The 12,098-nt window shown below is 45.1% G+C and overlaps 1 protein-coding gene across 1 annotated transcript in view; it reads left to right on the top strand.

The window, feature by feature from the left end:
- The window catches only part of ZCCHC14 (zinc finger, CCHC domain containing 14), a 50,835-nt gene extending 44,768 nt beyond the window's left edge, over positions 1-6,067 (top strand). The window contains exons 9-13 of the mRNA XM_009579235.1: positions 174-265; positions 1,661-1,788; positions 2,193-2,333; positions 2,420-3,892; positions 5,332-6,067. Coding sequence (XP_009577530.1) covers positions 174-265; positions 1,661-1,788; positions 2,193-2,333; positions 2,420-3,892; positions 5,332-5,387 — 1,890 coding nt within the window. The 3' untranslated portion in view covers positions 5,388-6,067. The remainder of the gene's footprint in view (positions 1-173; positions 266-1,660; positions 1,789-2,192; positions 2,334-2,419; positions 3,893-5,331) is intronic.
- Positions 6,068-12,098: the final 6,031 nt, after the last annotated feature.

Genomic DNA, 12,098 nt, shown 5'->3' with positions numbered 1-12,098 from the left:
ACACTTCTATTCTACACTGATTCTATAATTTAAAACTGGAGTAGAGAGTTTCTTTGAATTAACATATGTTAAAAAAATGGCTTTAAAGTTGCCTTTCAGAATTGATCTTTACTGAAAATATAAATAAGAATATTTCAGGCTGTAAAACTAAGCACGCATTTTTTCTTTACCAGTTTCTGAGTCTTACTGAGGAAGATCTGAATAAGTTTGAATCCCTTACCATGGGAGCAAAGAAGAAGCTCAAGACCCAGCTAGAGTTGGAGAAGTAAGTGGGGAGGGAACTGTCTTTTTAAGGTCATAAGATATTTAATGCAAGTTCTACAATGGTCTTTGCTTTCCAGACCATAAACTTATCAGGATTCCCACCTGTAAATATGGATAATGCTTATTTCCCTTCCTCTGCAGTTGTGTCGGTTACTTTGAAAAGCTCTTGAAACGAGGGATTACTAGATAATATTTAGTACTTACTGGTTTACTGTTGCCTGTTCAGGGTTGTGGTAAGGATAACCAAATGTAAAGAATTTCTGAACTCTGTTTTAAAAGGATATGGCAACCCAGTTGGAACATAAATGCCTGTCTTCACCTGTCATGTTGACAGCTCTTCTGAGGGGGGGGAGATTTTTTAAATCAATTGCAAAAGATACATGGGGTTTTTTAAACTTGTATAATAGGTATGTAAAGCAGGTGTGCAAAGCCATTTAGATTTTGGGCTTAGCACCTACCTAAGATTCATGGGGTAGGAGGGAATCAGGCAAGCAAGCCACTGAGCTGTAGGGTTTGCAAGCTCGGGTGATGCACACAGAAAGTCAGGATGCCCAGCAGGACTTTTTCTTCCTAAGACCTGACAGTTTTTTGGCTTCCAGTCAGTGCGGACGGAGCACAGCTACTTTGAGAGCCTCCTTGGTGTCCCGCGGTGACCCAAGGCGGCGCCAGCCGCTCGGGCCTCTGCTGACTGCCGGAGCTGGGGTGCGGGTTGCCAGATGATACCTGTACAGGATCTGGACTTCTAACTTTGTATGGGGACAAACCACTGAAAGTCAGGGCTGTTGCAGGTAACCCTGGTCTCGGGAAGATCACAGCTTTATGTGGTGAAGGTGCTATAAAGAAGGCCAGTGCTCTGTGCGGTATTAATAGCCCTGTGGGGAAACTGATGCAACAGATTGTCCTATTTTTTATATCTCCACTTAGAGGGAAATGTTTATTCTGAAGCTACTGCAGTTACTTAAAAAGCAATTAAAAAATCCAAATCCGTGCCTATTTATCAAAGCTCCTTGACAGCATTTTTCATGTTTTTCCAGAGTGTGTTTGCAAAATGAAAACTGCATTTGGCTTCTCTTTGGTTTTGGTGTGCATGGCTGGGTTTGGGACGCGCTTACGTAATGTGTGATAGAATTGAGTGACCATTTGGTGATGTTTTACCTCATACAAATAAAAGCATTAGTATTGTAATCAGATGGCAAATAGTCCAAATGTAACTGCTGGCAAGAAGCTACGGTCAAGATTGATGTAATTTCCAAATGTTCTGTTTGAAATTAGCATAACATTTTAGTGGATTATTTAGTGGGCTTTGTCTGCTTCAGTTTCATTCAGAAATTGTTTTATCTATTGTTGTGCTTTAGCCAGTTTTTGTTTCTTCATGCCTTTCTCCATCACCCTATAGAGAAAAATCGGAGAAGCGGTGCCTAAACCCCACAACACCTTCTTCAGTTACCAGCAGCGGTGTGGCAAGGGTTCCCCCTACTACGCATGTGGGGCCTATCCAGAGTATTCGTGGCAACCATGCTGCAGGTAAGAAAGGAGCAGAGGGCACTGCTGTGCTCTCGGGGCTGAATATGTCCTTGCACAAGAGCAAGCTCATTCTTATCCTGCTTTTTCACCAACCTGTCGTAAGCTTTATCTTCCAAAATGCTGTCAGCTTGATAGGGAGCGATCAAAAAGTCTGAGTCCTGTGTATATGGAGTGCAAAAAAAAGTAGTTGCTTCTTCACGGCTTCTGTGTGAACGGCTAGCTGCACTAGTCAGCGACCGTTATGCCTCCAGAGTCCTGCTTCTTAGCCAATGCATATCTCAGTAAATCTTGAGCATCACTGTGTGTTAGGCGGTGTCGTGAAACAGTTGTAATTGGGTCCTGTCAAATAGGTATTACCCCTCTTGTTTGCATTCCCTGATTGCTCGCACACCCTTTATCTGCAGAGCTGCGAGTGGATGTGGATCAGCCAGCCCACCCACTGCCCCGGGAGGGCAGCTCTGCCGAGTACTCCAGCTCTTCTTCCAGCCCCATGGGGATCCAGACGAGGGAAGAGAGCTCGGACAGCGCCGAGGAGAACGAGAGACGTAAGCAGAAACAAGCAAAGAGGGTGCCTGTGTTGCCCAGCTTTGTCTAGTGAAGCAGTTGTATTTATAGATGATTCTGTCCCTAGGTTTAGAGATTCACTTAGACGGTTCAGAAAAGGAGAAGCCGGTGATGTTACTGAATCATTTCACTTCGAGCTCTGCCAGACCCACGGCTCAGGTCTTACCAGTGCAAAACGATGCAGGCTCCAATCCGTCCGGCCACCACGCTCTGCCAATGCAAATGATGTCAGCGGCCTCTACTCATATCACCCCCATTCGGATGCTAAATTCAGTGCATAAATCAGACCGTGGCAATGCAGACATGAAGCTACTTTCATCGTCTATGCATTCACTTTTATCTTTAGAAGAAAGAAATAAAGTTTCTCCTGGACCTAGGGGCAGCATAAAAATGGAAAAGAGCTTTGGAAATACAGTGGTGGATGTAATGTCTGCATCTTCTCCCCACCAGCCTTTGCAAGTGCTGTCAGGGGCTGCTGAGAACAGCTCACCCACATCTACTATTACCTTTGGTCCTCGAACCAAAGTCGTACATGCTTCGACGCTGGACAGAGTGATAAAAACAGCTCAGCAGCCAGGATTAATAGTAGAAACAAGTACTGCTGCCACTGTAACATCCAGCACAGTCTTCCACGTGGCTCGTCCACCCATCAAACTCCTGGTGTCTTCGTCTCTTCCTACTGATTCTGCCATTGCCGGACAGACTTCCTGCTCCAGTAATATGCAAATAACGGTGTCCCCTGCAATAATAAATCCCCGGACTGCTCTGTACACAGCCAACACCAAAGTTGCCTTTTCTGCAATGAGCAGCGTGCCAGTGGCGCCGATGCAAGGCAGCTTCTGCGCAAACAGTAATGCAGCCTCCTCCAGCAGCCACCCCTCCACATCATTTGCAACCATGGCGAATTTGCCCAGCTGCCCCGCACCCAGCTCCAGCCCCACACTCTCATCTGTTGCCGAGAACAACTTCTACAGCAGCAGCAGCAGCAGCAGCAGTAGCAGCAGCAGCAGCAGCAGCGGATCCGCAGGGAGCATCCCAGTACCAAACCAGAACCATCACCACCATCACCACCAGCAGCAGCAGCCGCAGCCGCCCGGGTGCATGGTGTGCAGCTCCTGCGGCTGTAGCGGGAACTGTGGTTCGAGTGGTATGACCGTCAGCTACGCTAACTATTTTCAGCACCCGTTTTCAGGACCTTCGATGTTTACTTTTCCATTTCTGCCCTTCAACCCTTTGTGTAGTAACGGCTACATCAACACGCAGCAGTACAACAGCAGCACGACTTTCCCCGTGGTCCACACCGCCTACAACAGCGGTCTAGCACCGGACTCCGTAATGGCTGGGCAGTCGACGTTTGCCGTACCGCCAATGCAGAACTTTATGGCAGGGACAGCAGGGGTGTATCAGGCACAGGGAATGATGGGAAACAGCAATGGTTCAAGTCACAAAAAAAACGGGAATCTCTCCTGTTACAACTGTGGGGCCAGTGGTCACAGAGCTCAGGACTGCAAACAGCCTCCGATGGATTTCAATCGACAAGGTAAAAGCAGGTGGAGGGGCTGACGCGGGACCTGCTCACGCGCAGAGCGTTGCGTTGAGCCGAGGGGAACGGCAGCGCACCCGAGGGCAGGAGGGAGTCTGGTGGCGGTGCCCCATCTTTGCATTTCCGACTTGCATAAAAAAAGTCTTGTTCTTGAAAGCTGGTGGTTTTGAGCTGTATTGGCAAAAGTTGAAATTCACTTTTGTGCAGACGGGCCCAGGTAAGGCCCTGGGTCAGACCCGGGTGCTCTGCGGGGCTTGCGCTGCCTTCTGGGGAGGGGAGAAGCACGTACGGTGGGAGGGAGGGAGGGAGGGAGCTTCTGTGGACAGAGTGCAGAGGAATTGTTGTCGCTGCTTATACCCTGTCATCCAGGTCATCTTCGGTTAGAATTTCCAGTTCCCTGGGAGCTGAGCATCTCTGTTCCCCCTTTCCCTTCCTCCCCAAAATAGTAAATGAAGAATTACTCTTCAAATGCTCTTGAAGGTCCCGTGTTTGCTGCTGTAATTATTTTGTAGGGCATGTTGCTTACGTGGTTACAGCACGGGCTTCTCCGGGAGAGAGTCGAAATCCTTAATTCCGGGCAGGAAACAACCAAGAGAGAAATGTTACTTTACCGACCGCACTTTCTAGTCCCATTTTTCTTTTTTATTTTGATTGACATATTGTGTTGAGATAATTTGCATGTAGTGTATTACCTCAGAATAATAGCTGTTACAATGTGAGACTGGAACTTCAGCTTCTCCTAAATGGATATTGATTGCATCTGTAAGAGACTCAAGCTTTTCTTATGACATCAGTCAGACCTTTCTCATTCTTGTATGCTTAAAAAATTAAATACAAACTTTTGACTGGAGCGAACAGCGCTGAGGTCTTACATTTTACATCATGTCTTGTCTATAGTGTATGTCAGTATTCGTTTTTATATGGTGCAGACAAGGTCTCAAGTATTTGACCACTATAAATTAACAAGTGACTGGTTTTGAGGCAGCAATTTACAGCAGTGCCCAAATATAAGTAATTAGTGGAGTTTCTGTGGCTAATGTCTTGATAGTAGCCAATGGGGAAGAAGTGACGCTGCCTCGTCAGTCCTAATTCGGAGAACTTCAGAAACGCAGTCTGCTCTCTTTTTAAGCCGAATTTCATTTCATTAATTAAATTTCCATTTAAACTATCCCAAACAAATTTTTGCCAGCCCTAAAACTACATCTAAGCGGGTGACTTTTACTGTGTAGAACTATGCTTTGATTTTCGTTTCCGCCAGCTGCAGACAACGTGCTTGTCAGCCCCTTCTGCAGCTTCACCCCGGCACTGCAAGCTGGCAGTACGCTGTAATACTGCGTTACGTGTCTAATAAGAAGCAGGTTGTTTTAGAAAGTTCTGAGATGTAACGGATGTGAGAAGGTTGATGTTGTTTAATTATTTTCTTTCCTCTTCCCCAGGTACGTTTAGGCTGAAATACGCTCCTCCCTCTGAAAGTCTTGACTCCACAGACTGATATTTTATCATCTGGCAAGAAAATACTGTAAGCCATGGAGATACAAGGAGATTGAAATACAAAACTGAGACGTCCAGTTGCTGTTAAGCTTAATGTATTTTTTAATCCAAAGGTGCTTTACTTTATTAGACTAGGTAGAAAATCTAGCTTAGGGGTGCATCAAACCCATTTTTGATTGCCAAATTCAAGCTTGGATCTTCTTGTTGGGAACTTCTGACTACGTGTCATAGGACCGATGCGTACTGGATGGATGGTGGAGCTGGCCAGCTGCATTTTCTGTTGCAAGTACAACATCCAATGTACTTTTTTTGCTGGAGAATGTTGCCATATGTGGACTTCCTAAGGTGAAACGTCTAACTCCAGGGCAGCTACATTCTGAAGTGGAAGCTGGAGGCTGAAGGTAGGAGTGGCCGTTCGCCAGAAGGACTTTGGCACCCCTGGGCTAGGTAAAATGTCTACTTTTTTTCAAAAGTGATCAGGCACTAATCTCTGGGATTTTTAAGGATTGCACTACAGAAGAATGTAAAACTCTTCAAGCTTTCTGCACTTTTAGCAGACAGTGTCACTCTGAGACCAGTGCAAGAGGCAAAGAAGTTCCAACTTTTAAAAATTGGCACCAGCAGGCTATGTGACTTAACCAGACAATAAAAATCTTAAGTAAGTCTCTCCTTTCCCTTCCAAAAGAACACACACGGCAGTTTTGGTTCCTTCTGGAAACAAACTTGTGCTTCATTGTCTCACTTATTACTAGATAGTGCTGGGTTCCCAGCAGTGGAATAAACTTAGTTTCCAAGGGTCCAAGTCCCAGAGACTCCAGAGTCATAAAGGCTTCAAGGATATTTTCCTGTAATACACAAAACAACCTTTACGTCCTGTTACTGTATATAGGTCTCTTTCACAGAAACCTTATTATTCTGCTTTTGTAAATGAATTTTAAACCATCCTAAAAAAAAAAAAAAACCAACTCTGGCAGCAGAGTTTGTAAGCTTTTGCTTTACTTTATATAAAAAACCCCTTTGACTCCTACCCCAAGGCTTTTGCTACAGGATTCAGAAGTGGTAGAAGTCAAACATGTAAAAGGTAGTAAACTTCATTATTATCAAGACTTTGAAGGATTTATTGTCAGCCTCCTTCGTTGCAATAGATTGTAGATGACTAGCTTTGGTGTTAACTACTTAGCGTACATAATTTGTGGGTGACAAATCTAAATTAGGACTTGAGAGGAAGCCAAACAAATCTCGAACTGCTAGTTTGAAACAGTTTGGTCCTGTCTGGCTGAAAAGAAGATACTAATCCTCGTGGCTCACCCGAGGAATCTGACAGCATTAAATGGGTGAAGCCTTCTCTTTAAAATGTCTGACATAGAGATATTTGCATACTGTAATTTGGAAGACACCTTTAAAGTCTGAAGCCTTGTTTACACTTGGAGGTATTTCTTACACCAATTTAAACCACACCAGGATGAATAGTATCTGTAGTGGCGCAGCCGACTTTCACTTGGAAGTGAGGGAAGTCATACCCGAGAAGGAGGTTTTGAAGCGGTGCAGAGCTGCCCCGAGGAGATCGGGCCTTAGCAGTGAAATGTCAGCGGGAGGGGGTAACGCAGTAGCTTGACAGTCGAGACCTTCCTGGACCGTGTTCATAGGAAAGAAATGCTCTGGGCCATCCTTCAGCCCCGCTTGCTCAGCGGGCGGTCGTCAGCCTCGCCGGGGAGGCAAGCAGGATAAATGAGCGTCACCGGAGAGGCGCGGTCACGTGAGATGGCAAGAAACCAAACCCGGTCCAGGTAGCGATCTGCAGCTCAGAGCGGATTTGGCTTCGTGGAAACCAAAATCTAAATTTGCATAATGTTGGTTTAAAAAAAAAGGTATTTTTTATTCCTATGCAATGACAGAAAAAAAATCCGATTTGTGTATTCTCAGCCCAGCTCACACTACCCGCAGTATTGCACACACTGTTGAAATGCTTCTGTTCGCTCTGCCTGCGTTTGAGGAGGTTACCTGTATTCTAACGAACAACCTTCAGACCTACAACACTAAAGTGATGAAAACTGACAATGCAATTTACTTTGCCTTAATGAGCTTGAGACAATGGTAGGAACAATCTGTCATACTGTATTACGCTGAAGGAAACGTGCAGTTTTCGGTGACGATGTTTACTATTTACAGCTTTGAGGGTCTCTCCAGTGGCCTGGAACATGTGCTGAAAGCCAAACCTTAACTTTTTTTTTTTCCACTTTTTTTAAACAATATTTTAAAACTGAATGGTATTTAAATAAACTGTATTTCAACACACATTGCAAGTGTTAAAAACCCTCTCAAAATAGCAAAAATCAACAGCAAAAAAAAAAAAAAATTCTGTACCAGTTACATTTTGTTTTAATGCCCAAGGCTGGGCACTTAGTCTCATGTAATATTCATCACAGAGTCAAAAACCGTAAAAGGACTGTAAAACTGAACTTCTGTCCAGCAAACTGTTTCATTCCTTTTTTCAGAGCTTTCTTTGGGATTGTTTCCTTTGTGTAAAGTTAAGGCTGATGTTTCTTAAAGTGGCTTATGTGTACTTTTAGGTAACGTTTTTAAATGGTGAAGTCTGGTTTTAGAGTAAGTTCAAATTCAGAAGTCTTGAGTACCTTAAAGCAACACGAGTGTAAGAGAGAAATGTTTGATGAGCCAGCAGCAATTGCAGAGCCTTCCCTAAATCAGAGCGAGTTGTGGCTTCGGATCTGCTAGTGAGCGCTGTCCACTTTGTACCAAGAACAACCAAAGTTGGTAAGTCCGAACAGAGCACTTTAGTTCCATAAAATAATCCTTACTCTGTTTTTAAAAGGCACAAATCCATTTCCCCCCGCCCCCCGAAAAGTAAGGCAGCTTGTTTTAAAATAGTAGGTCCAGCTTCACTGGCTGAAAGAACCAGTTCTTAAAACCTATTTTTATACATTGAAAGATGGAGATTTCAAAGAATGCTATTTATTCCTATGTTTGTCCTAAAAGTATAAAAAGAGTTCGTTCTCAAAATGGATTTCACTGTGGAATAGAAATGATTTTTAAACGTTAAGACGGAAGGGAATCTCAAGGCATCTCCCTGCAGGGGCACGGGGAAGTTAGCGATGAGTCTTCCCTCGGGAGAGCGAGCGACATGCGGTGCAGTTTCAGAAGTGTTTTCCGTTTGGGAGCGTTGGTGATGGAAACACTCGAAATAGGATGGAATTTCCAGCAAACTCCTCCTCGCACTGGCAGTCTGCAAATTAAGCATTAATAAATAGGCCAGGCTCGATGCTGAACAGCAGGAGAGCGAAGAGGGAAACCTCATTTTAGCAAGTGAGGTATTGATCAGAGAGTTCCCCAATACTTCTCCTTAAAATAACATGTCACACTCCACTTTTTGTGAAACTTTTTCATACCACAGTCATTAAATCTTGGCAAATTAAGCGCCAGACTTCCAAAAATAACGGTCTAACGCTAGACCTTTACCGTTACCCAAAATTCCGTTTCATGCTATTTCTCGCTGGTAGGCTTCAGGGTGAAGGTACTCAAAAATGAAACGTAGTCTGTGGTATTCGGCAGAGCAGCACTCCTCCCCAGAATAAAAATGCCATCATCCGAAACCCCTGCAGATGGGTTAGCTGGCTGTTTGTTTATGGAGGTCACGGACACTCGGAGCTGTGGATTCGGAGTAGTCTAGAACGCCTGTTAAATGAGATGGGTGCGGACAAATCTGGACAGAACTCCTTGTAACTGAGCACTTGGAAGAGTCGGGAAAACACTTGTGCTGGTTGAGGCCCCGGTAACCCTGCCCACCGCCCCTGCCCACCGCCCTCTCCTGTAATAAACCCTTGGAACTACCTGTTTGCTCTCTTAAATTTTTCTTACGTAAGCAAGAAACGTGTTGGTACTGAAGCAGAAAGCAAATCCTGTGTGTTTTCAAGTGCAGATTAACAGCTTCTCTTGGACATAACTTTCCACTAGGAATGAAGGAAACTCCTGCTCCCATTTGAGCCATTTCTTTTACTTCAGTCAATTCTAGTATTACAAATTGTGCATGTAACTTTATAAATATTTTAAATAGTTTTGTAAATATTTAATATTCAGCTAATTTGATTTTGAATTGTAAATGTCAAGTATTCTGGTATTGGGATTTTTATGTTTTATTATACTTTGTTAAAAGTAAAATTGTACATTTTTAGAATGTTTTTATCTGAGTAAATTTAATGTATGGAAAATAAAGAGTTAAACAGAATCCCTTTGTATTTTTTTAATTTAAAGGAGCTTCATCTGTGTGGGGGCTTCTCCAGCTTGGCAGTTACCAGGGTCTTTTTATTTTTTTAAATGCTCTTTATTACTTTTGCTGTCTCTCCACCCACAGACATCTGCTCGTGAATCACGGATCTATTACAGTGCTTGCAATTGCTCTCCTCTCCTTGACTCAGCTCCCGGCTGAGCCAAGGAACCCGAGCTGCCCTGAAAGGGTTTGTTACCGAGAGAGGCCGTGGCCCGACTCCAGCTGCCTACCCAAGCCCGCGCCCGATTTCACAGTGAAGGAGGAGCTGCCGGGAGGACGAGCAGGGAAGCTTTGCGCCCTGTTCCGCAGGAACGCAGCAGCCGAGCCTCCGGGCTCCGCTCTGCCACCTCGGCTCGCCCCTCACGCAAGGGGACGTCTGCGCTGCCGGCAGAGGAAGGCACAGGTAAGCAAAAGGAATCGCCAGCTCGCTGCATCCTTGAACCTTCTGTGGCCGGTGCCTGGGGTCGTTCCTGACGAGCAGAGTCCTGCTCGCGAGAGCGTCAGGATTCTGAAGCCGTGAGGGAGAAGCTGGTCGAGCAGGAGCAGAAACAAAATGGGGATATGGAAACCGATCCCTGGGCAGGCACACCCTGGTCCGTACCCATCTAGACAGCAGAGCTGTTGTACAGGGCGATTAGAACTGAAATTCCTCCTCCTGGAGGGTGGCAGCTCCTTCTCCAAGTTGTTAATGATCATCAGTATCAGAGGTTTCAGTGCAAGTGTCTAGTCGTCGTCGGCAGGACCTAGTTCACCACCTTGTGCATCCCAGAGCAGGTGGAACAGACCTGTCTCTGCCCTTCCCTACAGAGATTCGATTTAAGCAAGCTGTCTAGAAATAACCACACAAGCCATAATTAAGTTGGGATGTAATCCATCCATATCAGCACTGTATTAATTTTAAAAAAGCAACATTTGTACAGGAATATCAGTCAATCACGTTGTAATTACAAGTATGGTTGTCAGTTATGAGTTAAACAATTTCTTACACGAACAAAACTAAACAGAGAACAAGCTGCATTTAAAAGTTTACGTTGGAGTAAAAACACAAAGAACAATAAAAAATCTGAAGTAAGCATTGTGAACGAGATGCATGCAAAGAGGTGTAGGTAGGTACAAATTGTACACCTTATTGAGCTAGAGTGCCAAGACGCAGTAGTATTGCTTCTTTTTCCCCCGTTATAGTAAGTTAGCTTCCAGTAACAGATGTAGTTAGTTCACAGACACGTAATATACAAGAGTAATCTCATCCTGCTACACTTCACTTGACAACGACTCTAGAGGAAAAACACAGGTCCTACGAGATACCTTTCCTCTGCACAGGCTGCCTCCCTGCTCAGGACAGTAGTAACACCGAGATCTTCCAAACCCCACGAAAGCGGCAGGAGACTTCAGCAATGGAAAAAATAATTTGTTCGTCAACTCTCGACAGCAACTCCTGGACGTGAGCTGCTTCTAAAAGCAGTTCTCCCTCACCCCCTCGGTGGTAACATGCAAAACAAGCGACAGACTGGTTAGGCAGTGTGGGTTGGTAATTCCAGCGGCATGTCCGAGTCCAATGTTGGGTACGGAGGTGTGTAAAACAAAGCCGTTCGCCCGCTCGCGTCGGAGGGCTTCAATGCGCCCGCCCTGCCGAGCAGACGGAGAGGGCGAGGATGGGCGGCGCGCCCGAGACCGCGAGCGACACGGGCGCTGCTCGTGTCTCTGATTGCACTAGCCCGCTCTGCGGCCGGCTGCACGCATCCTGACAGCCCCGTGTGCTGGCAGCGGGTACCCCGACTACCTCCTCCCAGCAGACTCTCTGCCGGGCAAGGGAACGGCAAACCTCCGGGCTACGGGGGGGATGATCTGTTGGAAGCGAGCCCATGTGAACAAGAGTGTTTCACTGAACACACAGGCATTGGAAATTCTTAACAGACTGGAGTTTATTTCAATGTTACCTGTCCAGGTGTGTATTTTACAGTTAAACACTTCCTAAAACTACAATAAAGCTGTGGTGTTTGGTATGAGTATTTCAGAAACTGGCACCACTCCTAAGTTTGCGGTGCCACAAAAAAACAGAGACAAAAAGAGTTGTACTCCCCCAGCTCACCCCAACCACTTGCCTTAACTCACTGCAGCCCTGACACGTGTCTCATCGAGCTGCAGAAGACAAAGCTCCGCTTTGGAACATTAAAACATATTTGCTCTCATAAGAAGCCTTTCCATTTTGAAAAAAAAAAAAAAAAAAAAAAAGGTTTTAAGGAATCATAGGGCGATTTTCCAGAAAACTGTCACACAAAACACTTTAGCTCCTCCCTGGTGCCTGTTTGCTTGTTTAAAGTCAATCGAGTGTCCCTTTATTTGCAATTGTCACATGCACAATTGGGTTCCATTCATAAAGTCCAGAAATGTAAATGTGCCTGTGTGGAATATTACAGCAGGTTTCAAAGC

This window comes from Fulmarus glacialis, unplaced genomic scaffold (assembly GCF_000690835.1).
Source record: "Fulmarus glacialis isolate BGI_N327 unplaced genomic scaffold, ASM69083v1 scaffold11236, whole genome shotgun sequence".
Classification (NCBI taxonomy): domain Eukaryota; kingdom Metazoa; phylum Chordata; class Aves; order Procellariiformes; family Procellariidae; genus Fulmarus; species Fulmarus glacialis.
The sequence above is the reverse complement of the archived record's forward strand: the minus strand, read 5'-3'. Positions and strand labels throughout refer to the sequence as shown.